The 27,788-nt window shown below is 44.6% G+C and overlaps 1 protein-coding gene across 1 annotated transcript; it reads left to right on the top strand.

Moving 5' to 3' along the window:
- The first annotated feature begins 1,310 nt into the window (after positions 1-1,310).
- UBE2N (ubiquitin conjugating enzyme E2 N) lies at positions 1,311-27,788 on the top strand. Its single transcript, XM_090042686.1, has 4 exons — positions 1,311-1,457; positions 25,393-25,639; positions 25,841-25,981; positions 26,636-27,788. Exons 1-4 carry the CDS (start codon positions 1,428-1,430, stop codon positions 26,674-26,676), a joined length of 459 nt encoding a protein of 152 aa, XP_089898812.1. The 5' UTR covers positions 1,311-1,427; the 3' UTR covers positions 26,677-27,788.

Genomic DNA, 27,788 nt, shown 5'->3' with positions numbered 1-27,788 from the left:
TTAACTACTTAAGTATGCGGGGCAGGTAGGCTTAATATGCATTAGGTTATCACGCGTGCGTGGATGGGACTCAAGGTTACTCAAGGTTCATCCTGAAGGCAAAAAATGGCATTTGCTCTTATCTTAGCCTTAGGAATGTGGGGTCATGAAAGAAAGTGTGATTTAGTGTGACAAAGAGATAGTAAATTTGCAGGACAGAGAGGGAGTGATACCTTTAGTACAAAGGGCTTTTGGTGGTTTTTCCCTTCAATTTCCAACCCCCCCCTTCCCTCTCCCATTAAGGAGACAAGGATGGGTAGCAGCTGTGTTCTTTTTTTTTTTTTCTAAATCTGCTATTGATAATGCATTTTTAATAATATTTCTAACAGATTCATGGAAAAGTAGAGCTGGAAAGGACCTCAAGCGGTCACCTAATCCAGTGTTTCCCAACTAGTGGCTGTGACACAATGGTATGCCATCACAAAGGAAGAGGGGTGTCACTGAATTTTGCCTTGGCAATGGCCTACAGCGAGATCATAAATAGTGGGATAAGGAATGCAAGGGAGACATTTCATTCATGTAAATGTGTCTTGGCCTGGAAGAGGCTGAGAAACCCTGATCTGGTCCAGCCCCTTGCTCAAGCAGGGCGGTCCCTGACTAAGCTTTTCCAACCAGCATTGGATGGAGTGAACTCGGGTTCTTGCTCCCTGTTTATATGCATATCTTCTTTAATTCGTGTATAAAGGCACCTTATAGCTGACTTTAGACTACCACAGCTAGCAACTTCTCTAAAGACAAGCAAGGGCGGGGGCAGCAGGAGTCCACAGTACTAAGGCAGCGGGACCCACGTGCCTTTCTCTTCTCGTGTGGTCGGCAGATGGTGCCCCGGCCGCGAAATGGGGATAAGGAAGCTCACGCAGTGCTCAACACCGCCCAGCACCCGGGGAGCCTCCAGTGCCCTGCTGGAACGAAGGGACCGAAGGCTCCAGCTCAGCGCTTCCAGGGCGGCAGCAGAAACCAGGCCCCATCTCTCCCGCCCAGGAAGTACGGCGGCGGCAAGTCCACGCTTTTGCCCCGCCTCCCCAGCTCTACACTTATTGGCTGCGCCCGCGGCACGAGGACCCTCTCTCCCAGGGCCACGCCCCTTCCCACGCGTCACCGTGACTGTACCGCAAGGGCAGCGCGAGCCTGACACTAGTGCACGTGGCTCTCCACGTTCCTCCTCCCGGTCCCCCCCAACTGCAAGTCACAGCCCGCAAGTCCGAGGCCGCGGGCCCCGCCCCGCCATATTACACCTCCTTTCCGCACTACATTTCCCGGCGTGCCGCGCGGGGGGTGGATGAGGGGGCGGTGACGTTACCGGAAGCGGGTCGCGGGAGACTTCCGGTTGTGCGCGAGCCCCCGAGCGGAGCTGAGACCCAGCGGCGCCTGAATCCCGATCAGACAAGATGGCCGGCCTGCCCCGCAGGATCATCAAGGTACCCGCGGCCCCGGCCCGGCTCCCGCCCCTAGCTTGGCCCGCGCGCGGTTTCCGGTGTCTGGCCCGGGCCCTTCCCCCCGCGCCCCTCGCCGCCCGGGCCCGGGCGCAGGTGTGGGTTAGCGCGAGGGAGGCCCCATGCGGCGGCTGCCGGGCCCGGGCGGGGCCTTGGTGTAGCGGCTTCCGCCGCGGCGGCGGGAATGAATGGGAGCAACGGGACCGCGGCGCGGGTGCCTCCTGCAGGCCGAACTTGCGGCCCCGGCCCTGGCCCTGGCCCTGGCCCTGGCCCCTGCCCGGCCTGGCGGGCGCGGTTGTGACAGCGTCGGGAACCGCGGAGGCCGAGGCGCCCCCGCGTGCCCTGTGTCCAGCGGCCGGGCTGTAGTGGACCAAGCGCTGCGGCCCCGCTGCTGGGGGGCCCACCCGATGACTCAGGGCTCGCTGACCCCCGCCCCCCACAGCAGCCAGGGGCCTGGCTGCGGGCCCGGGCCTTGCCTTGGCTTCACCCGTGAAAGGTCCTTTAAAAATAGAGACTGAGGGGAGGGAGGAGTGTTTGTGGCTGCAGCGTGTGGCCTGCCCGATCCTGTTCCTCCTTGAATGCTGTCGCCCAGGGGCAGCGCCGAGGCTGTGCTGGCCTGGGGGAGGTGGCTCTGAGGGAGCAGGAAGTGAGAGCCTGGTCAGACTGTTTCTGAAATGGAAAAGGGGGTAACAAGGTGGGCGGTTTGCCTGCCAGGTGCTAGAGTCCTGGTTCTCATCCTTCTTGGGATCGACCCCTGGCTCCCTTGTTAGTCTAGGCCCTGTTGGGAAGTGGCAGCTCTTCCTTTTCACTTGTTTTTAGACTGTGGAAACATCACAGAGCAATAATGTTGGTCTTACAGAGAGCTCAGAAAGACCACCACAGGGCAGGATGTTGTTGGCACTGTGGGTTCCTGTTTGAAATTTCTGGGTGAATTGGGCTTGCACACCTCATAAGGCTGGAGCTCCAGGCACCCCAGGTCCCTGCAGCACCCTGGTTGAGATGCAAAGTACTAGGTTCTCTGCTTTACCAATAAGATATAATGATGACAAGCTAAATTTTGCGGGCGCCTTAAATCAAAGTTATTTCAGTATTTATGTGCATACGCATTGCTGTCTGTTTAAGACAGTGTTGATTTAGAGCTATGTCATGTTGAATTTTTAGCTCGTACTATGGTTTTGTGGCTACTGTAGGGGATCCAGCCAAGTACTTTGTATTCATGGTATTTTTTAATAGTAACATGGGTCCTTTGAAATCTGTTTAGTTTTAAGCGATAGTGGACCATAAACGAATAGGCCAGTTTTTATATTGACTTCTACATCTTAAGGAAGAGATGCGAATGAAATAACACAATGCATTTTTTTCCTTGAGGCAGCATAACATTAATCTGTGATCTTTATTGTGGATCTTTCCTTTTAGCATTATATAAATATTAGTCTTATTAGCTACAGCTCCAAGTTTTGAAAAGTGATGTGAATTCAAGCCCTCAAATTGGTGATGATTGGTTCTGTAAAAATAACTTTGTTAAAGTAAGGTCCATTAGTTCTGAGTGGAAATAATAGCACCATTGTTTCTTGCTGAAGTGAATGAATATCTGGCGCACAACTTATGCTGTGAAGCTGCTCTTGGTAGAGCATGCTGAAAGTTGGCAACTATTACAAACGTCAAGGCCCAGGATATGCAAAAAGTTGAAGTAAAAGGTATTATCAGATTGTCTGTAAACAAAAGTGAGTAAGGCTGTACCTCCCTATTCCCTCTTATTATATTACCTATTTAAACTGTGCAGAATTAATATTAAAGATGGTGAAGTTGATTACCAGTTTCTTAATGTTTACAATTGCTTAAGGGATTTTAAAGACAGAAATTTTAATATAATTTGATAATGTCACTTAGCTAGCTATCTCAATGCAGTTTATCCAACACTGCAAATATTACAGTTGGTTAATATCATGTGGTGGTTAATGTCCTGCAGTATACTAGACACAACTTATTCTGGAGGCCTGTAAAAACTCTATAGTGAAGCTGAATTTTCTGTTTGTTTTTTTTAATGTGGCCTTTGAGTACTATCTAAACTTCTAAAAATTAAAGGATCTATCTGCAAGGTTGCACAGGTTTCCCTCCTGTGCTTTTGTATTTTTGTTTTTCTTCCTACTTTACAAAGTATATAGTAAATTGAATAATTCATTTCTAAGATTGGTTAAAATGCAATGCCTCAAAGTTAATTTTTTTAAACTCTTTATAGCTTAAAATTCACTTGACCTTGAAATTTCAAATCTGTCTCTTGTAGAATGCTGTTGTGGAGGATGCTGATTTATTTATTTATTTTAAATATGTGCATTAGGCTAAGTGTGCAGTTCCATGTGTACGTTATGTATTTGAACTTTAGTCATATAATGGATTGCAGTGGTCAGGGTTGTAATTATGCATGAATTGGAAAGTATCATATAGCCTGTAGGTTGAATCCAGCTTATGTGACTTGTATTGTGCAGAATCTAAGTTATTTTTTTAATATGTGAAATTTCTTAACTACTGTGTCTGAAGAGAATATACCAACTATAACTTGTTTGCCTGAGTCTGCAGACAGCCTGAAACAATAACTCTGTTAACTTCTCTATACCTTCTAGCTTTTGCGTTGATATTAATTATTCCATTGCTGATTTATTTTAGAAGGTGGACTGAAGCCCCTTGTGGTGGGAATTTGGAGATACAGGAAAGGAAATACAGAGAGGTGAGATGGGGAGTAATGGCAACAGGAGGAAGCAAAGGGGCATAAATAGTGGTGGCTTTGGGGAGAATATATTTTCCCACTGAATGGTATTTAATGCAACAGTACATGACTAAATACATGGTTTCATTAGCATAAAAAATCCTTGATTTGTGTAAATTATTTATGTCTGTGGAAGACTTGCAGTGGACTGAGGGGAATAAGAGATAATTAATTTAAATTTCAGGCCTATGGACTATAATAGAATAAGCAATCCAGCATTCTTCTCAGTATGAGAGAGTTCTTCTTCCAACAGCAGAAAAGTGTCTGATATTCAGGTGAATTATAGCCTTTTTCTGCAGCCCGCCTCTCTCCCTGCTGGTTCACTGACTGCCCTCTCTCTCAACAGAGAACTGTTTATGGATGTCTTGTCACTGCAGTTGGGGATTTTGGGGAGCAGCCTAAGTCAGTTTTAATGGAGATGCTACCAAGCATATGCTATAGAGGGACAGAATTTAGTAACTTGTTTGGGAAGGATGGGTCAGTATTGCTTGGGAGCATAGAGTTAAGGCAGCAAGATAGTGAGGCTTTTGGGTCCGTACATTCAGAGTGGGAGACTAGAGGTACTAGTTTGTTTCATGTGGATGAGATGGGTTGGCAATGGAAATACCAACCACCTACGCCTGAAACTAGTTCTTAGGCATTATCTGAACTAGAGGAACTAACAGAACCCAGTATATTTGGAAAAATCAGTTTTCCAAATCATCTTCGGTTCAGATTATGATAAAGTACAGCATGGTTCAGCATACTACAAAATAAGTATGTGCCTTTTTTTCTTATCCCTTACTTAATAATAAAAAGAGACGTCTTCACCTTTCACAGACAGTAAACTTAAACTTTTTTATTAAAACATTTTAATCTTTTTATTTTTCTAATTCTTTTGCATGCTGCTAACTTGTAACCTCTTGAGTGGGAAGTTGAGTTGCATCTCATTCTGGCTGGCATTCAAACCATCTCATTGTCATGTCAAGTGCAGCATGAATGCATACAAATGGTATGGGCTGCACTGTGTTGTGCCATCTTCGACTGAATCACCATCTTCTGAAACTTTTTATGGCTGATACTGATACAAGAATCTCATCCTCATTAATTAGTTATTATCCAGGATCTATTTCATCATCATCATGTGGCCAGTTGTTGACATTGCCAGTTACAATCACTGCAGCTGCTCATGTAACAAAGCATTTCCGTGATCTTGGTGTTTCATCAGGCTCTTCCTCATTAACTGATTCATCAGCCATAATGTCTGTGGACCAAATTTTTTCTGTATGCATAGTGTTGTGGACAAAGCTGGTTTATGCATCAGCAACCATGTAAACAGTTTTTCATGTTTAATTGTTTGTGTGGCTTATCATTCCCCTTCATTCTGTATCATTGTCAAGAAGGCAGTTGTAGGAATTCCTTTTCTGCAGTATCACTTGATAGTTTTGATGACATCTTGGTCAGTTAACTGAATAACAAAAGTTACAGTTGATGGCAAAAATTGGCAGCCTAATTGTACCATCCTTAGTTTTGCACAGTGTTGTTTAGGGGTGGGCAATTATTTTGGCTGGAGGGCCTCTTTAGGAATTTGGGTGAGCTGTTGTGGGCTCAGGTGTCAGGGGGTGGTGAACTGGGGAAAGTGATCCTATCTGGGTGCCAGTTCCATGGGCAGGGATGAGTAGGGAGCAGATTGGGGCCTGGGCCCCAGCTCCATGCTGTCACCACCCCGTAATATACCCCGTAATCTCACCCTTATCCAACCTTCCCACTTGTGGACACCACTCCACAACTGCCTGTGGACCCATCCCATCTGCTCAGCCGAGTGTGCCCTACCCATGAAGGTCCTGGCAGGTCTCCATGGGGACCCCACCTGCCCTTGGCATTGGGTGCAGGGTGGATGAGTGGGGGTGCCCAGCAGTGGGGCTGTGTCCAGCGGTGGCAATGGCAGCAGCAGCCAGAAGGAGCCACCCCTCGGCTGTTGCAGAGTCCTGCCCTGCTGTGTACCCAGGGGTGGTGATGACACCAGCAGCATGTGCCAAGGCACAAGCTGCCCCCTGCACCTGGGCTAAGAAGGGCCAAGGGACTTGTGGTGGACCAGATAAAATCCCTTGGTGGGCCAGATATGGCCCGTGGGCTGTGTTTACCCTAGCTTAATTGAATGATGATGTGTGGACTGTTGGCAAACAAAGTTTTTGCTGCTGTCCAGTAATGCTTGATGTTTTCAGCTACTGGAAAAAAAACAAACAGGTCTCAAGTATGCAACCCCTATAATTTCTTAAAAAGGAAATTCTAAACTTGCTAACTGTGGGATAGCCAATTGACAGTTTCTTGCTATGTGTTTGAAGCTTGCAGATGCTCTGACATCACTTGAAGTTCTGTAAATGTGCTTTTATCTTCAAGGTGGGTTGCTAATAAATTTATTTTGGTAGCTTTTGCCATTCATTGCAAATGTTCAGATATGGACTTACCACTATTCTTTCCAGAGGAAACCCCTCCCCCCCACTTTTAAATTCATATTTTTGGCCAGTTTCCATGCTGTTACTATGTTGTTGCAATTGGTTGATTTAAACTTGCAAACAACATTTTACTTTTCACATAGATCTTTCTCATACCATGCTTGTCTTGTAACTTTGGAACTTTTGCATCCACTTCTAAGATATCAACAGTTTAATTTTGTCTGTTGATGCTAAAATGGCATACTTTCTGTTTTGTACTCATGGTTACAACTGTTTGGGAGGTGAATAGGGATTGTGAGTGGTGTAGGTAAGCAAATTACAAATTCTGCTGCTCAGTAGTGTTTAGGAGGACACAAAAAAGCTTGTTTAGAAACCTGAGTGGTTAATTAGCATTCAGATAGTTCACCATACTGTATGTTGATGTAAATCCCTAATTCAGATGTGCTGCACCAATACACTGCTGTACAGTACACTGCTGTAGTGTAGTTCAGTAAATTGTCTTTGTGAGCTCCACTTCACACCAGAGCAATGCATTTGCAGCAGAGGGAATATGCACCTATTATATCCCATCTGTGGGTAAGCTTCACATAGAGCTTGCCTCATAATGTACAAGGCTTCAAAAGCATTATATTTCTGAGGAATTGTCCAGAATGAGGGAAGCCAACCTCTGGCATGGGTACGCTTTGTATGGCACATAGCAGATTGGGCAGGGAGTGCAGAGGAAGGGGATTGGAGTAGTACTCGGAGTGTGCAGGCTTAATTTTTTGCGTGCTGGCCAAAAAGATTGGCCTAGGTTGGTCCAGAACATGATATTTTTGGTGATGAGTTATCCTCTTTTCTAGTGGCACTGATATTAATTGAGCATCTTGTTACGGAGTGTGTACAGTACTAATGGAATTAAGTAGCTTTGTAAGTATCTGAATTGTGGCTGATTTGTCTGAGAGGGTGACTCTTTCTGTCTTTGGTTCTGTAGATGGAAATAGGCATAACTGATGGACTGTAACACAGTACCTACTGAATACCATACTCCCTGGTAATGTTGAAAATAAAATTAAAAAGGTGGGGGGGAGAGGTCGGTGCAGGATATAGAATTCCTGCATCTGTTTAGCAGAGGCACAGCTTCAAGTTCCTCTGTAAACCAAAGAACCAGTTAACACCTTTATAATATGATGCAGTGTGACCCAGAGAACTTGTTTTATGGTGGTTTTCAACTGCTGCTTTCACACCAAGTTGCCCAATCAAAAGTGAGCAGCTCAGCTGTTTGCTTCTGCTTTTATTTCATAGAGAGCTGCTTTTCTGATCAGTTGGAGCTCATCCTTAGTCTTGTGTAGAAAGTCAGAGAAACAGCCCCCTTTGCAGTTTGAATGTCAACCAGCAGAGCAATTCAGCAATCCTAGGACATCTACTTGATACGGTTGTATACATCCCCAGCTAGTTGGCAATCCCTCATCTTGTCTGGAGGTTTTGGAACCTAACCTTGCAAAGTATTTGGGTTCTGCTTTACTGATGTTGCATCCCTGCCCCAGGCTATATATATAAAAGCCTTAGTCTGTCTGTTTGTAACACTTTATTGTAACGCTGGTTGGCTTCTTGGCAGCCACTCAGAGTGTGAATATAGCATTATGGACAGTAGGTGGTGGAGCACTGCCATGACAGTGGGGATGGGGTGAGGCCTGGCCTCCCCCTCTGCACTGTGGATGAGGTGGTGTGTAGGGGGGAGGGGGGAATGGGACTGGGGCCATCACAGTGAGGGAGGGACAGGGGGGTGGCCCCAAACTGCCAGGGGGAATGGGGTTGGGCCTGAAATGGGTGGGGTGGGGAGACACAACAGGGTCAGGCCTGAACTTGGGGAGTGGGGGCTCAGGGCCGGAAGCTGGGCTCTGTCCCTACTGGCCCCCTGGTTGCGGGTGGGGGGAGTGGCCTCTGCCCTGAAGCAGCAGGGTAAGGGTGGGGGGAGCAAGCCTGGCCCCAGGCCTCTGTCCCTGCTCACCTTCCTCCCCTGGCAACTGGTGGTGACGGAGTGGACAGTCCAGCAGTGCTGGCCCTGGTCCCCTGTCCCTGTAGGTTGTGGCAGCGGAGCAGATAGAGGGGGGCTAGCCCTGTTTCCCCTGCTCCTGAAGGCTGCAAAAATGGGGTAGACTGAGAGGTGGGGGTGGCAAGGCCAGTGCTGCTGGCTATGCCCCCCCCCCCCGACCCTCAGGTGGTGGTGACAGAGTGGATGGGGTGTGTGGGGCCAGCAGATGGAGTGGGGGGAGCGCGGCTGACCCTGGTCTAGACTCCAGAGTGGCGGGGGAGGGGAGGTGGGGGAGCAGGCCTGGCCCCAAAGATGGGTGGAGTGGGGCCAGTGTAAGCCTCTATCCCTGGCTGCCTCCCCCTCCCCTGCCCGTCATTCTTCATGGGCATTTGGCTAGTAGGGTATAAGAAGCTGACCCCCCTGAATGAGAGATCTTCCAGGTGGAAAGAAGAGAATAGTGGGGGGAGGAGCGGGGAACAGAGAAGGCATAAAGTTAAATATGTGGTTAAAGGAGTGGAATGACCACTACAGGTGAATGAGAGGAATGTATGGTGACCCTGGCATGAAGAGGATGTGGTTATTGCATTGAGTCTGTAAGATGGAGGGTGGCACATGATGAGCAGGAGGCTTTGCGGTGGGGGAGTGGAAGGATTGACACAAGGTGACGCTGGCATATGCTGCGATTGTAGCCTACAGAAGCAACAGTGTGGAGTCCCCTTTGTTTGACCTTTACCGTTCATTTTCATGTATTTTTATACTACCATTTGTCTTCTGGGAAAATCACAGACCTCTCAAGCTGACTTAGTAGTTAACTGAGGTTTACAGTCTTAGGTAAAAACTTTTGAGTTTTGTAGAAAGGGACTTGGGGGTTATAGCGGACAATAAGCTAAATATAAGCCAGCAATGTGCCCTTGTTGCCAAGAAGGCTAATGGCAGACTGGGTTGAATTAGTGGGAGCATTGCCAGAATATCAAGGGAAGTAAGTGGTTCTTCTCTTCTGTTCAGCACTGGTGAGGCCACATCTAGAGTACACTACAGAAAAGATGTGGGCAAATTGGGGAGAGTCCAGCGGAGGGCAGTGAAAATGGTCAGGAGGCTGGGGCATATGACTTCTTAGGAGATCCTGAGGGAACTGGGCTTGCTTATTTAGTTTGAAGAAGAGAAGACTAAGGGGGGATTTAATAGCAGTCTTCAGTTACCTGAAGGGGTGTTCCAAAGAGGATGGAGTGAGACTGTTCTCAGTGGTGGCAGATGATGGGACAAGGGGCAGCAGTCACAAGTTGCAGTAAGGGAAGTTTAGATTCTTAGGAAAAACTCTCACAAAGAGGGTAGAACAGCACTGGAACAGGCTCCCCACAGAGGCTGTGGAATCTCAATCCTTGGAGGTTTTTAAGAGCAGGCAGGACCGAGCCTTGACTGGGATGATGTAGTTAGGGATGGTCCTGCTTTGAGTAGGTGGGTGGACTAGCTGACCTCCTGAGGTCCCTTCCAACCCTCATTTTCTGTGAACACTGTTACTGCTCATTCCCTCTTTTTTTTCCCCACCCCTTGCTGCTGAAGTGCACCAGAGGGTGTGGCCACACCCCCTCACCCTTTTCCTATTCCTTGGCCTATTTTGGATTTTAGTGTTTGTCCAGCTTGAGTTGAGGGTGGGTGCAGGGAGAAGTGGTTTGAACGCCACTGTTATGAAAGCCAGTCAAAGCCAGTATAATAGGGAGACCGTTTTCCTCAGACAGCTATCTTCCTATGTAAGAAACACTGTTTTCCTATTGGTACAGTACTCCTCACTTAATGTCATCCCAGTTAACTTTGTTTTGTTATTACGTTGCTGATCTATTAGAGAACATACTCACTTAAAGTTGCACAATGTTGGGTTATAATATTGTTTGGCTGCTGCTTGCTAGTAGCTAACTACTATGACATAATTGGATTTGCTTAACATTGTTTCGCTTAGTTGTATTTTTCAAGAACCTAACTATGACGTTAAGCCAGGGGCGGGCAAAATGTGGCCCGTGGGTCAGATGGGTCCTGCCATGCCATTCTGTCCGGCCCGCGAGGCCTCTAAAAAATTTAGAAAATTAATAGTTATCTGCCCCTGGCTGCCTGTCATGTGGCCTTCGATGGCTTGCCAAAACTCAGTAAGTGGCCCTTCGCCTGAAATAATTGCCCGTCCCTGTGCTAAGTGAAGAGTAGCTGTATCTTGAATGTTGTTGCTGCTACTTGTAACTAGTTGATGTGCTGCCACCAGTCTATATGTCCTTCCAGAGTTTAATCTTCCTCTATCTCGCACACACTTTTTGACAGAATACCAAGTGTTCACTCAGCTGTTGGCTGAGATCTTTAATTCTTGTCTTTTCCACATGCCAGTATGTTCGCTCATTTTTAATCCCAACAGTTCCCCAAGCAGTTGCAGGTTTTGTTCTGATCAATATAGTTCAGGTAAAGTCTCTAACTATGAGGTGGTGTTAGAGTGGTAGTAACACTTTATGCTTGGATACAGTAAAGTGTGGATACAGTAACCTTCACTTTAATCAAACCTCCTTGGGACTGGGAGAAAATTCATTAAGAGATGAATTTTCTGCACCAGGATAATGAAAAGCTTTTTTCCTGCTGTTGGGATTCTTAAAATTGTACAGGGGGGACTATAAACGGGGCGTATGACAATGGACTTATAAACAGGTTTTATATTTATTGCCACAGTACCACAGCAGTACTGTTAGGTTTGTCATAAGATTCGTTAGTCAATGTACTTGGGCAGCATATTGGAAATTAAGAAGGAATGAATAGAAATCCTCAAGGCAATTTATGGTTGAATGAGGGTCATGCATTTTTTTTTGTAACAGAGTGAAATATTTGGAAACAAATTAGGAAACAAGTGTGTGACTTGAGTGAGGCTGCCTGGGACAAATGGGCCTTTGACTCAAACAGGAGGAGAAAATTGGGTCTGACTCAGTCAGGAAGTCAGCAATTGAGTTCAGGACAAAGATAAGAGATGATCTGCATTAATGTCTACCTATGTGTGGCAGGTGGGTGGTAATTAAAAGTTCTTTAAATGATCATTCAGGTAATCTGACTAGCGACTGAGACATACAGGAATTGCTTCTCCTTTCTTGGATAAACTTGGAGAACAGGAACAAAGGGGTAGAGTTAATAAATACTTGGGGACCATAGGTTTGCTGTTGCAATGCCTGAATTTGGGTTCTTGGGGTGGAATCCAAAATGCAGGTTTGGATACTTTAGAAGGGCGATTAAAAAAACTATCCACATATTGTGTAGAAAGCTTTCATGATCTAGCCCAGGCTTGTCCAACATACGGCCTGCGGGCCGCCATGCAGCCCGCCAAGGCATTTTCTGTGGCCTGCGGTGCGGCAACAGGAAACGGAAGTAAACACAGTTTACTTTCGTTCCCGCCCCTTGTCCCTCCCCCAGCCCCTCGGTAACTTCCTAATGGCTGCTGAAGGTCTGGGAAAGGGACAAGGTTCCCACACACACAGCTTCAGCTTGACATTGCCGATGCGGTATGTGTGGGAAGAGGAGTGCAGACCCAGCCCACCTCCTCCCATCCCCAGCACCATCTGGGGAAGCCACCGCTTCCCAGCCTGAGCGACTTGCTGCTCTTCACCCATAGGCGAGAGGCCCCGGGTCACTGGCTGAGCGGTGCAGACAGGTGCCTCCTCCTGCCGGGCTGTTGGCATTGACTGCGCTGTGCGGGGCGGCCCTGGGCTCAGGCAGAGCCTGCGCTTGCTGCGCCCCGAGGTGCCGCCTGGCTCCATCTCCCTCCAGCCTGGTGCAGCGCAGTGATGTGGACCTGCAGGGGCAGTGTGGAGGCCAGGCTTACCCTCATCATCTGCCTCTGCCATCTCCTGCCTGGCCTGGGTGCCACAGGTAGGGCCAGGGTCGGGGCAGGAATACGACTCGTCCCCTGGGGCCGGGCCAGTGACTGTGGGCTCCTGGCACCTGTGTGTGTGCTGGGGGAGTCCCAGCCTTTCACAGTCCCAACCCAGTGTCCCTCACTGCTCCTACCTCCAGACCCCAGTGCCCCAGTATGTGGGGCATGGGGGGGGCCCAAGTAGCCCCTTGCAGGCTGGAACTCTGCCAGCCCACAAGAGAAAAGCCACAGTTATGTTTTTCTCCTTTAAAGGAGAACCCACTTTTAAAGTTTGCTCGTGACCCTTTCATATATTCTTGAGACCTTCATTGATGTCAAAGGTCATGTGACATCACTTTCTGATGTGATACCACTTCCTGTGAGGTCTTTGAATATGGCTTGCCGGCCCATTGGGTGATAAAAAGTTTATGATCCAGCCCCACATTCAAAAAGGTTGGACACCCCTGGTCTAGCCAATAGATATTAGGTACACAAATGCATCTGATTGCTCACTTTCTGGGACTTAACTCATTAAGGTTGTAGGAAGATGCCTCTGTTCACCTGGAATCTAGAGCTTGAGTCTCCTCAAGGATAAGTACCTACTACTGTTCATCTCATTACAGAGCAAATCTCACTGTTTTCTTCTCAACTCAGCCAGATAAAGAGAGGAAAGTAGCAGTAGTGCATATCATTTTGTTGGGTTGTTTTTGTTTGTTAATTTAGTGGGTTTATATGCTCAGAAAAGACTGAGTGGTTTTGCAATAATAAAGAAAGCTTAATAAATCATAAAAGCACATACACATATTAAAATAAAATAATATGTAATGAAACAAAGTCTGCTGAAAATGGTGATAGTGGTAGAATATAGTGAGAACATCATCCCTTAGCTGGGGCTCAGACTGTTAAGAGCCCCTTGTCAAAGCCAACACCACTGAATTGTTCCTAGGAAGCTACTCAAAGACACTGGAGTTCTGCACTTGTGGCCAACCCACTGCTGTCAGAAGTGGGCCTCTGCATTTTGTTTCAGCTGCAGCTACCAGACGGTCCTTGGTCAAGGGCAACCCCACACAGAGTGCATTGCAGTAGTTTAGCTTTAAATTTATGAAAGCATGGACGATGGTTGCTAGATCTAAATCTGAAAAGATTGGTGTTCTCATGAGATGAAGTTGATAACAGGTGTTCAGCTGTTGCTGCAGTATCCTGGTGGATAAAATGCTCAGACAGGAACTGTGAAAAGTGGGTCTAAGGCTGTCAGGCCATGAAAGTTCACACCTATAACTTCCATGATCTAGGAGCATGGGTATCTGGTGCCTCTTGAGTGCCTTACCAACACCAGTCAGTGGCTGGAGTGGGGTGTCCCCCTGGCGGCTGATCCTGCTTGGGGGGTGGGGGAATCCCATATGGTCAATCTCACTCATCGTAAAAGTGGCCGTGCTGCTTCCAGAAGCAGTGCAGCTGCTTTTGCTGGTGGTCCCACTCCCTGGCTGGCGCTTGCAGGGGTGCTCTGACCTCCCCCCCCCGCCCTTCAGCTAAACGGGGAACGCGGCCTGACGGGCTGCACCAGCACTGTCTGGGGGTGCACGTGCACCACCTATACATTGCCTCTACCTTGGAGAGTGCCTTGACCAGCAGGTAGAAGCCAAGAAGGTAGGTTTACTGGGAAAATTCACCAACCATCCTGTTGAAGCAGTTCAATTATGCAAAAGAATTGCAGGATTAATAAATTAGAAAGAGAATGAGAAAGAATAAGACTATAGCCTAGTGGTGTGAACACTCCTGTGTAGTGGGATGAAGGTAGTCTTGGGTTTTGCTCCCTAGTGCCATCATTGTTTATGCATTTTACATTAAACATACCACCAAAAAAAGTCAGAAACAAGGATTGTATCTTGCCCCTGTGCTATATATAGTGGGACTTCTGTGCTGGTAAAGCCACACTGAACTTACCCTGGGTTCTGTTGGCATAAGTATTTAGCTTGGGAATGCAGTATTTCCTCCACACACCTGACCACCAGTATTCTGGCACTGCTTTAAGCACAGACCTAGTTTAGATGTCTTGATGGTAAGTGCCAAGAGGGTACTTGCATCGAAGTCCAGAGTGGCTTTACCCCTAGTTGGTCCTTCCACAGCCTGTGTCAAGTTGTCAGTAGCTGCCAGGAAGTTGGATGACTTGCTGGAGCTGGCTCAATGGTCTTCCCAACAGATGTCAGGGTAGTTGAAGTCGCCCGTGACAATCAGGTCTTTGGTGCTGGCTGTTTCCGTCAGTTCCCTGGAGAATGCTTGATCATTCTCCTTTTCTTGGTAGGAAAGCCTATAGTATACTCCTACCATCAGATCCCCCTCTTGGTACTACTTGCATTGTGTAGTTTTTAAATACAGAGCTTTTTAAAAAAATTTTGTTCTTCAAAAATTTCTTTTTTGACACAGTAAGATCTCCTGCTGATTCTTTTGATTCTCTATCATACATATTTGCCAAGACTGGCTGAGTTGTACAGCTTAATCAAAGGATTCTTATTACTGCTTTCTAAACTTTTTCTTCTTTCATAATGCACTCTTTCTCATCTTCAGCCAGTACCAATTTGGGATGTTTGTCAGAAAGCATGGTGCAGGTTTTTGAAGTTTTTTAAAAGTGTATAAGAAAAGTACTTTTTGGTTATAAAGTGTCTTATGCATTGTTTGGGTTATGTCAAAATGTGAACAGCAAGCAGGGGTGGTTCTTGAAATTGCATAAACAGCAAGCAAGAATGTGTGATGCAAAAAAGGAGGGGCACGACTGTAAACCTTGCAAAGCTGTATCAAATTTTCAGGGGTAGGGGAAGGGCAGGATGTCTTGTACTGTTTTGCAAAAGACTCAACCAAGTGCAGTGTGTTCTTGTTTGATATGGTCTGCTGTTCCCTGGTGCTCTGTTCCTGAATGGGATGGAGTGCACGTTGCCGTTTTGTGGCACAGAGCTTTTTTAAATCCCAGGAGTGCAGTTGATCACTTCCCTGTATCTGAGCTAATATTCCTTTTGGCGAAAGGTGTCAGAATATTAAGCCACTTAGAATGTCTAGTGAAATGCTCTCTGGTGTGCCTTGTAAAGATTCGGGTATTTTGAATTGCTTATTTGGCTGACCTGTCTTGACAGCAGTGTATTTACTGGTAACAGAAATGTTGTAAAGGAAAGATCGTTCTTTTGTATCTGGGCAAAGGAAGGGAGGGAAGGCAGCTTTGAAAATGTTTTAAATAGTGTCCAATTTTTTTTCTTTGAATGGGGGAGAGGCGGGAGGGTTTTTTTTTTTTTAGTGTTCAGGTTGAGTGTTTGTCTCAGGGTCTTGGGTTGCTTATATGACACTTCATTTAGTCTCCAGGTTGGTTCAGTACTGTTTTAAAAGTATTAGCTTTGTAACATTGCCTTAAAAAGAGGAAGCTACTTCTTATTGGCTGCTCTTGTCCTCTTAAATATTAAGAAGTTCTTAAATGTCCACGTATGATAAGGAATTTATGTCGTCTTTCTTAGGACTATACTTATGTGGATGAAGACTCTTTCTCTTTGCTTCTGAAATCCTGAAATGAGTAGTCTCTCGGTAGCTAAACTTTTTAATTTTGCTTGTTGAACTATTCATTTTTTTGTGACTTTGGCCAGGAAACTTTGAAGCTGGTCACAGAAAGAATAGTGGTTATGGATGCTCCATAAAATTTTAGGATTAACATAAACTTTTGGTAGGAAAACAGATGTGTGATCCTGAGTGGAAAGTAAGGAACCTGGGTAAAGAAACTCTGGGAATGGGCGCACATCCATTTGGAGCAGTTTCCAAAGGGAAATGTTTCAGTAGGGGAGCTCCTGATCAGAAGCATACAACAGCTGTTACTTCTAGTTTCTTAAGGACAGGGCTGACCCTAGGGTAGGGGTGGGCAAAATACAGCCCATGGGCCAGATGCGGCCTGCCAGGCCATTCTATCCAGCCTGCAGGGCCCCTAAAAAATTTAGAAAATGAATATTTATCTGCCCCGGTTGCCTGTCATGTGGCCCTCGATGGCTTGCCAAAACTCAGTAAGCAGCCCTTCACCCAAAATAATCGGGATATGAGGCCTGGGGCAGATCAGCCTGTGCAGGACCTGTGGGACCCCTGGAAAGGCTGGGCTCCGGCTGGGTTCTCCCCCATGCTGGAGGAGGGGGTTCTCTGCACTACTTCTGCAATGCTTGGCAGAGCTGCCAGCACCAGGTGGGCCCTGCAGGAGAGGTGGGGGCCAGAGCGTTCGCCCTGATTCGCTGTACCCTGGGGACAGCCCTGCTTATGGACAAGTTGGGCGCAGTACAAATATAGCAAAACAGCTCCGACTTCAACTCTGGATGAAGCAGAGTTAAACTTGGAACAGTTCTGCCACTTTCGTATACCTCAGGTTTTCCACCCAGAACGTAACAGCTGCTACACAGAGCAAACTTTCACAGTTTTGAAATGGCTCCAGAAGTATTTGTGTCCATACCTTCTTTTGGCATGGAAGTCACTCTTAAGCAAAGTTTAATTGGCAAGAGCCAGGGAGCTTGGGCACTGGAGGTGGTTTTGTGTTTGAGGGAGTTCCTAAGCAAAAAATCTGAACAAGAATTTAATTTTTTGTTTTTAAAAATCTGAAACAAGAATGCCGTTGTTTAAATACATGTTAAGTTCTAAAAGCTTCATAATAGCTTTTACTTGTACTTTTTTTAAAGCAGTCCCTCTTGCATATTTGTGGTTACTCAGCCTTTTTTGCCACATGGTGTTCAAGTGCTAGATAGAAAAAAGTAGGTGTCTGGTGGTTAGCCAGGCAGCCTATACAGAGCTGCATCTCAAAGGAAAAAAGAAAAAAAACAACAACAAACAACTGTCCTCCCCTACCCCCAACTGCTTAACCTCTTTATTCCATGTAGTACATTTTGTATTCAGTCATTACTAGTCCAGACGTATATGCTATAACATATTGTAGGGTGTTCATTTCATGCTGGTGTGATTTTTATTTATGTATTTTTTACTAGAGAAAAGATGGCTGTTTTACAAATATTCAGAGTTGAATTTGCCATTCCAATCAAAGTATTTTGCCAACATTTTGCATTGTGCTTTCTTTTGCTTGGAAATTGTAGTTTATTTCAGAAGGATTGTAGCTGAGCAGGAGCTATACCAAACTGGTATATTACCACAGCAGACAAGAATTTTCCCTTTTTAAATACTTGGAGCCCTCCAACTGGTTCTCTGAGTTGTGTTCTTAACAGATTTGAGGAAGTTTTTGAGTAAGATTCTTGAAAGACTAAAGCCATGTCTATATAGTGGTGGTGTGTGTGTATGTGGGGGGGTGGCTGGGTGGTAGAAGAATAGCTTGAGAACATGCTCTCCCTGGGGCTGTTCTGTGTCTTCCCAGAAACAGAGTTTGAGCTTAGCCCTGGAGCGTGGACTTGGGTACTCCTAGTCACATGTTTTAATCAGTGGTGCTCAACCTTTTTCCTACTGGGACCCATTTGCAAAGATTTATGGCCTGTCCCGACCCACACACCCCTGGCCCTGCTGGTGCATGACCCACAATCCCTGGCCCCTCCTCCTCCCCGGCATGCTGGTCTCCCTCACTCTTGACCTGCAGCCCCCTGCCATCCCCAGCCCTGCTAGAGGGGCTCCCAGCTGCTCCTGTCTGCTTGGGCTGGAGCGCGGTGGCTGCGGCTCATGTGGGTGGCAGAAGAGTGAGCTGGAGGAAGGAGGGGAGGTCTGTGGCAGCCCCTACAGGCAGTCTGGTTACAGCCCGTTGTGCCCCCTGAGTAGCCTCCCGCTCCCGCGAGCACCCACCCTGCCCTTGCAGTTCCCCCCCTGCCACTCTGCCCTGCTGCAGACTTGGCGCTTTCCTGGGATCAGCGTTTCTCAACCCACAGCTGGCAGCCCTTTGAAATCTTGCAACCCATGGGTTGAGAAATGCTGCTTTATGTGATTGCTGTTCTCTGATGTATCTGACTAGGAGTGAATAGGTAGGGCATGGTTTGGAGGTGATCCTGGGATTGGGAGAGAGGCTGCTTAGACATGCCTGAAGGGGGTGGGTAAAATGACATGGTCTTCTCACATTTCTCCTGTTTTGTGCATCCCTCCCTTTTTCTGGGTCTGTGACTTGTTCCTGATGACTAATTAAAAAGATCTCTCTCCCAGATCTGTAGTGCAAGGGTCTTCCTGAACCAATGCTTCTCAATTTTTTTAGACTCTAGGTACCCCTTAGAAAATGCCAGCTCTTAGTTTTTTGCTCAGATTTTTTGACTATGGAAAAATAATAGAGCAATTTTTCTGTTGGAAAAGACTCAGAAAGACCACAACATAGTGGAATGTTTTTAACTTGATAGATTTCTATTTAAAAATCTCTGGATTTATCTTGTGAATCATGTTTCCTTACCTAACGTTGTGTAGCACCCTGTGGCACCTTTGAAAGGATCTCAGGGCACCCCTGGGTGACACCTTGGTTGAAAATCACTGACCAGGACAATAAGCTTTCGTTTCTTAGAGTAACATCACTTTTCAGCCTGCTGTATAATTTTGCCAGCAAAACGATGAGTGTGTTCATGCTAGCAGCTCCCCTATGGCAGCAGAATTCCTCCTTTCTGCTGACAGAATAACATCAACTGTGAGCAGCGGAGAGCTTCTGCCGCTGCCTGGCAGCTGATGGAAAGTGTGTGTTGATGTAGCTAGGCAGACAAAGTTCTTTGGGTGAATATGATATATTTTATTAGACCAACATGGCTACAGCCTACACCTCTGTTGATGTATCTATATTTTCTGCTTGCTGTTGGTGCTCCTGTGGTGCATGGTACCAGCAGAGTGTACCACTGCTGTAGTAGAGCTGTAGGGTGTCCATGGGCTCTGGCAGTTCCTTGCAGCAACAGAAGATGCACTCGGTTAACTCGAGACAGATTAGCGAACCACCCTCTTGATCAGTCTTGCTCTTCCACTCCTCAGGCTGCCCTCAGGTTACTGCTTTTCTCTTGTCTGTTAGCGACCTGCTAATAGCTCTTGTATCCTGTTTTTATTTACAGGAGTTTTGCATGAGGCTTTGTTCTGTTATTTAGTTGTGGTATGTCTGGTTTGTGTGGTTTCTTTCCTACTCAGAAACCCAAGGAAGGAGTACAGTGGTACCTGAAAGCTCATTTGTGTCCCTCCCAACTAGGCAGTAAAAGATACCAGCCACAAAAATCCTTGTCCCTTGCATTTCCCTTGACTGTCACAGCTACAACATCACCCCAGCCCTAAAACAGCTACAACATCACCCCAGCCCTAAAACAGACTGATCCAGAGGAATTCTCAAATATTTCAAATATCACTTCTACAGTGTTTTTTTTAAACTGCACTTATTCCCCATACACTGCACTAAATTACCTACAATTTTATGAAAAATATTATGGCAAATAGCATGAAAAATATTCTCCAAATATATTCCAGTGACGTAATTTCCAGTAAGTCTCAAAGAATCACACTTTTCCAGGTATTGCAAAAACATTTTGCTTTAAATTGATAGCTTTTTGAGAAGTTGTTAATTCAGCTATCCACTGTATTGGATTCAGTTTCGTGCATTTTTGCAATGTACCTGTAAAAAGTAGTAATCTCTTCTAATGTCAGTGCAACTTTTAAAAAATCTTGTTTAAAGCATTTAGTTGGCTGTTTTAATGCATTTTTTCTGTTGTAATTCACAGAAGAAAAATTAGTGCTAGAATTCATAGGTCCTGATCACACAAACCACTTAAGCATATGCTTTAATTTAAAAATGAATAATTCCAATGAAATCCAAGGCATTATTGATGTACTGTGTTTTGTAGCATTAGAGCCTCAATGAGTAAGTTTTAATAGGACTTGCAGATGCTCAAGTTTATTCTGTCCATGACAACAGACACGGAAAGTGGTGGTGCTCAACTTTCTGGCCGCACAGGCTGGATGAATGGTGTGGGGCTGGATCCTGTGCATGGGGTCAGTCAGTGGGTCTTATCCAGTGTGGGGCCAGTCCATGGTTGCAGTTGGGCATGCCAGCCTGGCCCCACACATAATAGCCCAATCTCGTATGCCAGCTGGATCCCCATGTACCAGATTCAGCTGCATGCTGGCCCAACCCTGTGTACTGGATCCGGGGTGATCCTATGCCCCAGCCCCATCGCATGTTGGCAAAGTCTAGGGTGCAGGGCCACATCATCTGTCCCAGAATGCTCCCTGTAGCACTAAAATTTGGCAGCAGGGAAACTACAATTAATGCTGCTGCTTTTCCACAGCCAAGGTTTTTGACCTGTGGGGTGACCTGTAAGCTGGAGGTTAAGCACCACTGACATCAAGTGACGAGCACTTTTTTTTTATGTAAAACAACACTTTTTAGTGTGGAAGATCAAATCTTCCCCTTCTCACTCTTAGAGAATGTGTTGTGCTGTGGGTTTTTTTTATGTGTTGTATTGCAATATAGTTATCTTTTGTTTTATAGTTTAATCTGTGATACTTGCTAAAAGTAACCTATGTTGTTTTTGTTGCCTGATTTTGTACTTGGCTAATCTGTGTGTGTGCATGCGCACGTGTACATATAGTTTAACCTGAGAATCCACAAATTGACACCAGTATGAATAAAATATACTTTATTCTTGTCTATACCTGGCATATTAACTTCAAGAAAGACAGAAAGGTTATGGCTGAATTAGTATAACACTGAAGTAATATGACACTTGTGGTCTTCTAGTGTGGATTCAGTTTCGGTTTGCTTTTATTGGTATAGCTCAGGGGTCATTAGCCCCCAGCTGCAGGCCAGATCTGGCTTGTGACTGCATGTCACCTGCCCACAGGGTACCTCATGGATCTGGAAACTTGGTGGCCAGAGAGTGGTGGCATCAGTCCTCTGCTGCCAAATTGCCTGACCTAGAGGAAGATACAGGCTCTGTGCACTGGATGGGGCGTTATATCCTGGAGTTCAAGGGAGCGCCAGGTCCCAGGGCCCCAGTCCCTATATTCTATACCAGAATAGCTGCTTCTACACTCTGCCTTGTCATGGGGCCAACCTTTTTGGCGGTTGTGCCACAAATGAACTCTGCATCCTCCCCAAATGCCACTGCAGTCCTCTTTCCTTGCCTGACCTGCTGCTCTCCGTTCTGTTCCTTGCGTATTTGCTGTGGTACTTGTCTGCTTCTCAATCTGCTGCATGTGGCACACAAGTTGAGTCCAGTTCAGTTGGCTACCTTGGGTATAAATTATATTGAGTGGGTTTTTTTGCTTGTTTTAAATAAACTAACCAGACTATTGACACTGGTACAACTTTGAAGCACATACCAGGCTAGCCATTAAGTCCTTATCTTCCATACTGAAAGAAGGTATGTCATTTCTAAAGCAATGTGGCTATCTTGCTTTTGGCTTTTTTTCCAGGATCATGAAGGATGCATGCCTCGGGACTACTGAGAAGTCTTAGTTGGGATGGAGTGCTGTGCTGTTTTAGGCACCTGAGCTCTGTAGCTATTTAGAAATATCTGAGTTAGTTTGGTGTGGCACCAAACTTCATTGGGTCATATGGAAATACCCAGGGTAGAGTCAAGGCTCTTTAATGCTTGCTTGGATTTAGCTAGCTGGTAAGGTTAACTCCAGACGTGGGGTATAGACTTAACATTGTGTGGCTAAGTCCTAGTGGAGACACATTTGTACAGTGAGTTTATTACACCAAGGTATTAAACATGAGATTTTTTGAGAGGAACAAAAATATAACTATTATCATTGTATTGTCAGTGAAGGCATAGTATTGCTGCAAGCTTGTCAAGCAGCAATGAACTGACAAGTGGAAATCCCAAACTGGCTTTCTTTCTCTATCCTGTAGTGCTGGCTTTAAAACATTTTGAAATGGAAAATAATTACAAAATTCTTACAGATTTTCATAGCTAAAAACACTGTGGGCTTTAATTGGATTCAAGGCAGGGTAGATATATACACCTTCATAGATTAACTAAATAAGAGAGAGATCTAGAGCACAAGCTTTGGTGAACCCAGATTCACTTGGATTGTAAATACTTGCTTTTTCATATAAACTGAAAGATGGATTATTCTGATTCAGAATGATTGGATAGTTCCACATAAAATCCCTTCAAATAGAAATAGAGAGAGAGTGTTACATGATCTACTGTATTATTATTTAAAAAAAAAAAAGGGTGTGTGTGCGTGTTTGTTTATAAATGTTTAATAGCTGTTTTCCTTCAGTAGTTATGATGCAGGCTTTTTTTATTTGGATACTTCTACTCATTTTGGTCCTGCTTTCCTATAATGCATCCAGTTTAGGATTTTTGTCCTGTTATGAACATTGATTCTTACTTATGAGTAAGAGTTTTCTTAACTGCAGCCTTTGAATAAATCACTTTTTATATGTTTGGAGCTTTTTAGAAAATTAGAGTTTGTAGATGATGTAATTTGGCACTGTATTTATAGCAAATGGCGGTGTGAGATCAGCCACAGGGATCCTAGTTTAAAAAATCCCAAATTCTCTGACAGAAAATCCAATTACTCTGATTAACACCCCCTCCCATCCATGTTTTTCCACAATGCAAATGAAACACCTCTGTGTATATAGGTATGCCTTGAACCTGATGTTAAATTTATATATTTATGATTTCCAGGCAGTTTGGGAGCCTACCAGTACCGCGGTCATTATAGTAAAATAAATTATAAATACCTATATATTTTGGCATTTGCTTTTGGTTTTTTATAGAAAATCCAAGCTCCCCCTGCCCTCTTCACTCATCAGGGTGTGGGTCTAGCTGAAGCTGTCCCTCCAGCTGCTTTGTGGCACTGAACAGCCTTGTTAGGCAGTGTCCTGTCCATGGCATTGCCCCTCGCTCCCAACCTATAGTCCCCCCCATCTCTGCTGGTGCCCTCACAACCCACCCTCCCACTGGCCCTACTGGTGCCTCTCACTCTTGACCTCCAGTCACCCCTCCCATACACCCTGCCACACATGTGCACACTCCTTGCAAAGTTCCCTGGACAAGCCCCAAGCCCTGGCCCTCCAACCCCCTCTTTCCTTTGCCTCTCCCCCCACCCACCATAGACGTACCTGTATTCAGCTGCCAGGGATGCTCCCATCACCTTGCCTGGCCATATGTTGCCACTGTGTCTGCATGCACGCATGTGGTGCCCCCTTGTCTCCAGTTGCCCTCCCCTTGGCCCCAAGCAGCTCCTTGCAGGCTGGAATGCCTTCTCCTGTAGAGGAGAAAATCTGTGTTTTTTCCGTGGCAAATAAAATCTGGATTCCCAGAGATTGGTAACTGATATCAGTAGGCATTAATGAACATGGTGATTTTACTTCTGTCCATGACCCGATGCTTTTTATATAAATGAGACTTTTCTGTTTAAGTTGATGGATGGTCTTTTGGCTCTAAAGACACTTTCCCTAAAGAAATCTTAAAGCATCCTATTTTTATCTAGAATATTTTCTCCCTTTTACTGGAGTGTCAAACTTTTGTAATGCTCCTATTTTTGCAGCTGGCAGCACATTGCTCTGTAAACTTAAGTTGGTGTGCATGCATGCTTTAAATTTTGTAGTTAAATTTTAATTTAAAAGGTATCATTTTTTGGGTTTGTAATTCTCCTTGACTAGGGACAGAAATTGCACATAAACTGGTATAAGTGATCGGAAACCAGTTCAAATCTGTAAAACAGCAGAAGTTCAGTATACATAAATCACTTTCAGAATGGCTGATACACCTGGATAGACATTGTAGCAGATTTAACTGATTTAGGTTAAATTGGTTTATTGAACTTCTGTCCCAGATCCCCTCCAGATTCAAGTTAACTCAGTCCCCCAGCATCCCAGGATACTTTACCCATCCCCTGCAAACCCTGCGTTGCAGGGTGGGTGTGCTAAACTTGGCCCAAGCAATCTACTCTAGTCGAGCAGGGAGGTGTGCTGTAGCATCCCCTGGCTTCTGGCCTGTGCCACTGCAGGCATCTGGCTACATTTCCAGAATCAAAAGTGAACATATGTTCACTTGCAGCTTGGACTAACTTGCAAAGATTGAGTTGATTCAAGCTCGGGCTTTTTAACTGCCTGTACTTTGTCTTAATGTCCTTTCTTATGCTGGCTTGTGAAAGATCTGCACAGAAAGGTAAAACTGGAACTAGTTATTCACAGAGTACTTTTGAACACTCAGCATAAAGTTGAAGGTGGAATATATATTTTTTTCCTTCTAATGATTCAGTTCCAGTAATCTTAAATGTGGAAAGAAATATGTCAAATTGCTTAACTCACAGGGCTTTGAAAATTAATATTGCCTTTAAGGTTCTCTTCAGTAATGCAGAAGAGAATGGGATTGGTTAAGTATATTTAATTTAATCTGTACTTTTAAATTAGTTTTAAGACAGTGAACTAGATATAGATATCCATTTCAATGATTTGCTCCACTTTTAACCCTCTGACTGTTGCATAGTAAATATTGATTATACCCAAGGTCTTTCTGATTTAGGTTTTTCCTATGTAATATACAGGAGAAGCAAGTTTGTTTGTTTGTTTTTCAGGCAGAGGTTGCTGTGGTATTCCTTTGAGACTTTACGTCTTTTCCTGCATATCAGAGCAATTTGGCAGTGTTAGTTTTCCAGTCATACAAATGTAGACATATGAAGCTAAAATTACCAAGAACAGCTTAATTACTGGCTATTAGTTTATATTATATATGACTGAATGCAGCTTGAGTTCAGAACCCTTGTGGGCAATGCATACTTACTCATTATGCTCTGGTCTTAGTTTGATTTTTCAAGCTATTCAACCAATATGAAAGTTTCCTATGGATTTGGGCATGTTTTATGGTCTTTTTTTCTGAATGTTCCATTTTCCTTTACACAGTGCATTTTTTCTTCTCTTCCAGGAAACCCAGCGTTTGCTGGCAGAACCAGTCCCTGGGATAAAAGCAGAGCCAGATGAAAGCAATGCACGTTATTTTCATGTGGTCATTGCAGGTCCACAGGATTCCCCCTTTGAGGGTGGGACATTTAAACTTGAACTATTCCTTCCAGAAGAATATCCCATGGCAGCTCCTAAAGTCCGTTTCATGACCAAAATTTATCACCCTAATGTAGACAAGTTGGGAAGAATATGTTTAGATATTTTGAAAGGTAAGTGTGATCTTCTGAACTGTTGAAAAATGAATGTTCTCTTTCATGTACTAAGCTTGAATAGTTGGATCTTTAAAAGATCATAAACCTCTATTTTGGTTTGTTTTAAAGACTATATCATACATTCTTGTAATCTGTGAAAGGGAAGCATGCTGCAGTTTGAGAGTGGGGTTTCATATTACTGCAAATCTGTCTCTTTAGATAAATGGTCCCCAGCTTTGCAGATCCGTACAGTTCTGCTATCAATCCAGGCTTTGTTAAGCGCTCCCAATCCAGATGATCCATTAGCAAATGATGTAGCTGAGCAATGGAAGACCAATGAAGCCCAAGCCATAGAAACAGGTGATGTATCAGACAAGGTTCTATTTCACTATTGTGTGGAAATACATTAAAGGTAGATTGCAGATAACTTTTAAACATTTTGGGATGCAACTTGAAGCTTACTTCTTACTTTGTTCCTGTACCTTTCAAGAGCAGTAGTTTGGTTCAGTTGGTATTGGAGTCCTTGATGGTGTCCGCATAAAAGAGCAGTTGATGCCTGCTGGTAAATCTCTTGATTCTGGGTGTCTGCTTTATCTATGAGTTCCATGCTGCTAAAAATCCCAGAGAATATATGACCTCTCAGTGAGGAAGAAAAACAATTTTCATAGTTCTGAGGAATGATAAAGAGCAGCCTGAAAGATTTGCAGCATTGTCATGCTTGGCTCTGTGACAGGGCATTACAGAATGTAACTTTTGTGGTAACTGGTCAGGGGATTACATCAGACCTTTCTGTTACTGGATCTACGGCCAGTCCACCTGACCTTAGGGGTGCCTGTTTCTGTGCATCTTTGGGAACTGCATTTGGAATTGTGAAATCCCTTAAATTTGTTAAGCAGTGGTATAAAACATGACATAAATTATGCTCAGTTGCCTCTGTTTAACAATAGAGGTAACTGGGAAGTTAGGTTTATTTCACTTTATTTAAATGTATTCATCTTTTTGTTTTCTTTACAGCCAGAGCATGGACTAGGCTATATGCCATGAATAATATTTAAATTCGCTTTGAACATCAAGTGTGCATCACTTCTCCTGTTCTGCCAAGACCTCTTCCTTTTTTTTTTTTGTTTGCATTTAATGGACACAGTCTTAGAAACATTACAGAATAAAAGCCCAGACATCCTTTGGTGATTAAATGCACATTAGCAAATCTGTGTCTTGTCCTAATTCACTGTTGTAACGCATGAGCAGAGGCTAGAAGTATCATCTGGATTCTTGTGAAATTGTTTAAAAGCAGTAACACATCTCTGCTTTTAATCATTTCTCCCATCATGGTTTAAGTATAAGCACTGTGAATGAAGGTAGTCAGGGTTAGCTGCGGGGCTTTTCTTGTTTTTAATTTTGTGGGCTCCTTCTCCCTTTTTACGGTGATGCTAATTGCATTGGTTCAAGCAGCTAACCTGTTATACTTTAGAATATACCCTCTAGCCAAGTCTAACTTAGACGCTGTAGATGGACAAGCTTCATTGTTTTGAACAAAAACGGGAACATTAAATGAACATCCATCACCTTCACTAATAATATTGTGATTCTGCTGTCAAGTGTTAGAAAACTCCCTTCAGAAGAAAAAAAAAAAGCTTGTGACCATTTTGTATGGCTTGTCTGGAAGATCTCCTGTAAATCTTATGTTTTAGTAAAATATTTTTTGTTATTCTACTTGGCCTTTGTACGGTTTCTTTTGCTGTGTTTTCATTTCTCTGATGTGACAATCGTATTTAAAAATTGAAACCAGAGTTGGTGATTCATGTCTTCATCATTCTGACATTAAATAAGAGGTTGAATTTACAGTGTTTTACTTTCGTTGATGCTGACTCATGTTAATAGCCTGTGTCATGAGAGTGATTGATAAATTGGCCAAAATAATATAAAATTACAGTAAGAGCTGTTTTTCAAAATGAGCCTCTGGTAACAGTAATCATTTAGCGTAATCCAATTGGTGCGACAATTCATTAATGTATATATACATGGAGTACTGAGTATCATTTAAGCAGGAGGCTTACAGAACAAATGACAGCAGTAATGATGGGTATGCGTGTAATTTGTCTATTTTTGTGGTAAATATTATCAGGTATTAGGCTACACTTTTTTAATTCCTGTCTTTTTTTTTTTT

Source organism: Crocodylus siamensis, chromosome 4 (assembly GCF_052110815.1).
Source record: "Crocodylus siamensis isolate JL-2025a chromosome 4, ASM5211081v1, whole genome shotgun sequence".
Taxonomy (NCBI): Eukaryota; Metazoa; Chordata; order Crocodylia; family Crocodylidae; genus Crocodylus; species Crocodylus siamensis.
Note: the sequence above shows the minus strand (reverse complement) of the source record. Positions and strands in the feature narration are given on the sequence as shown.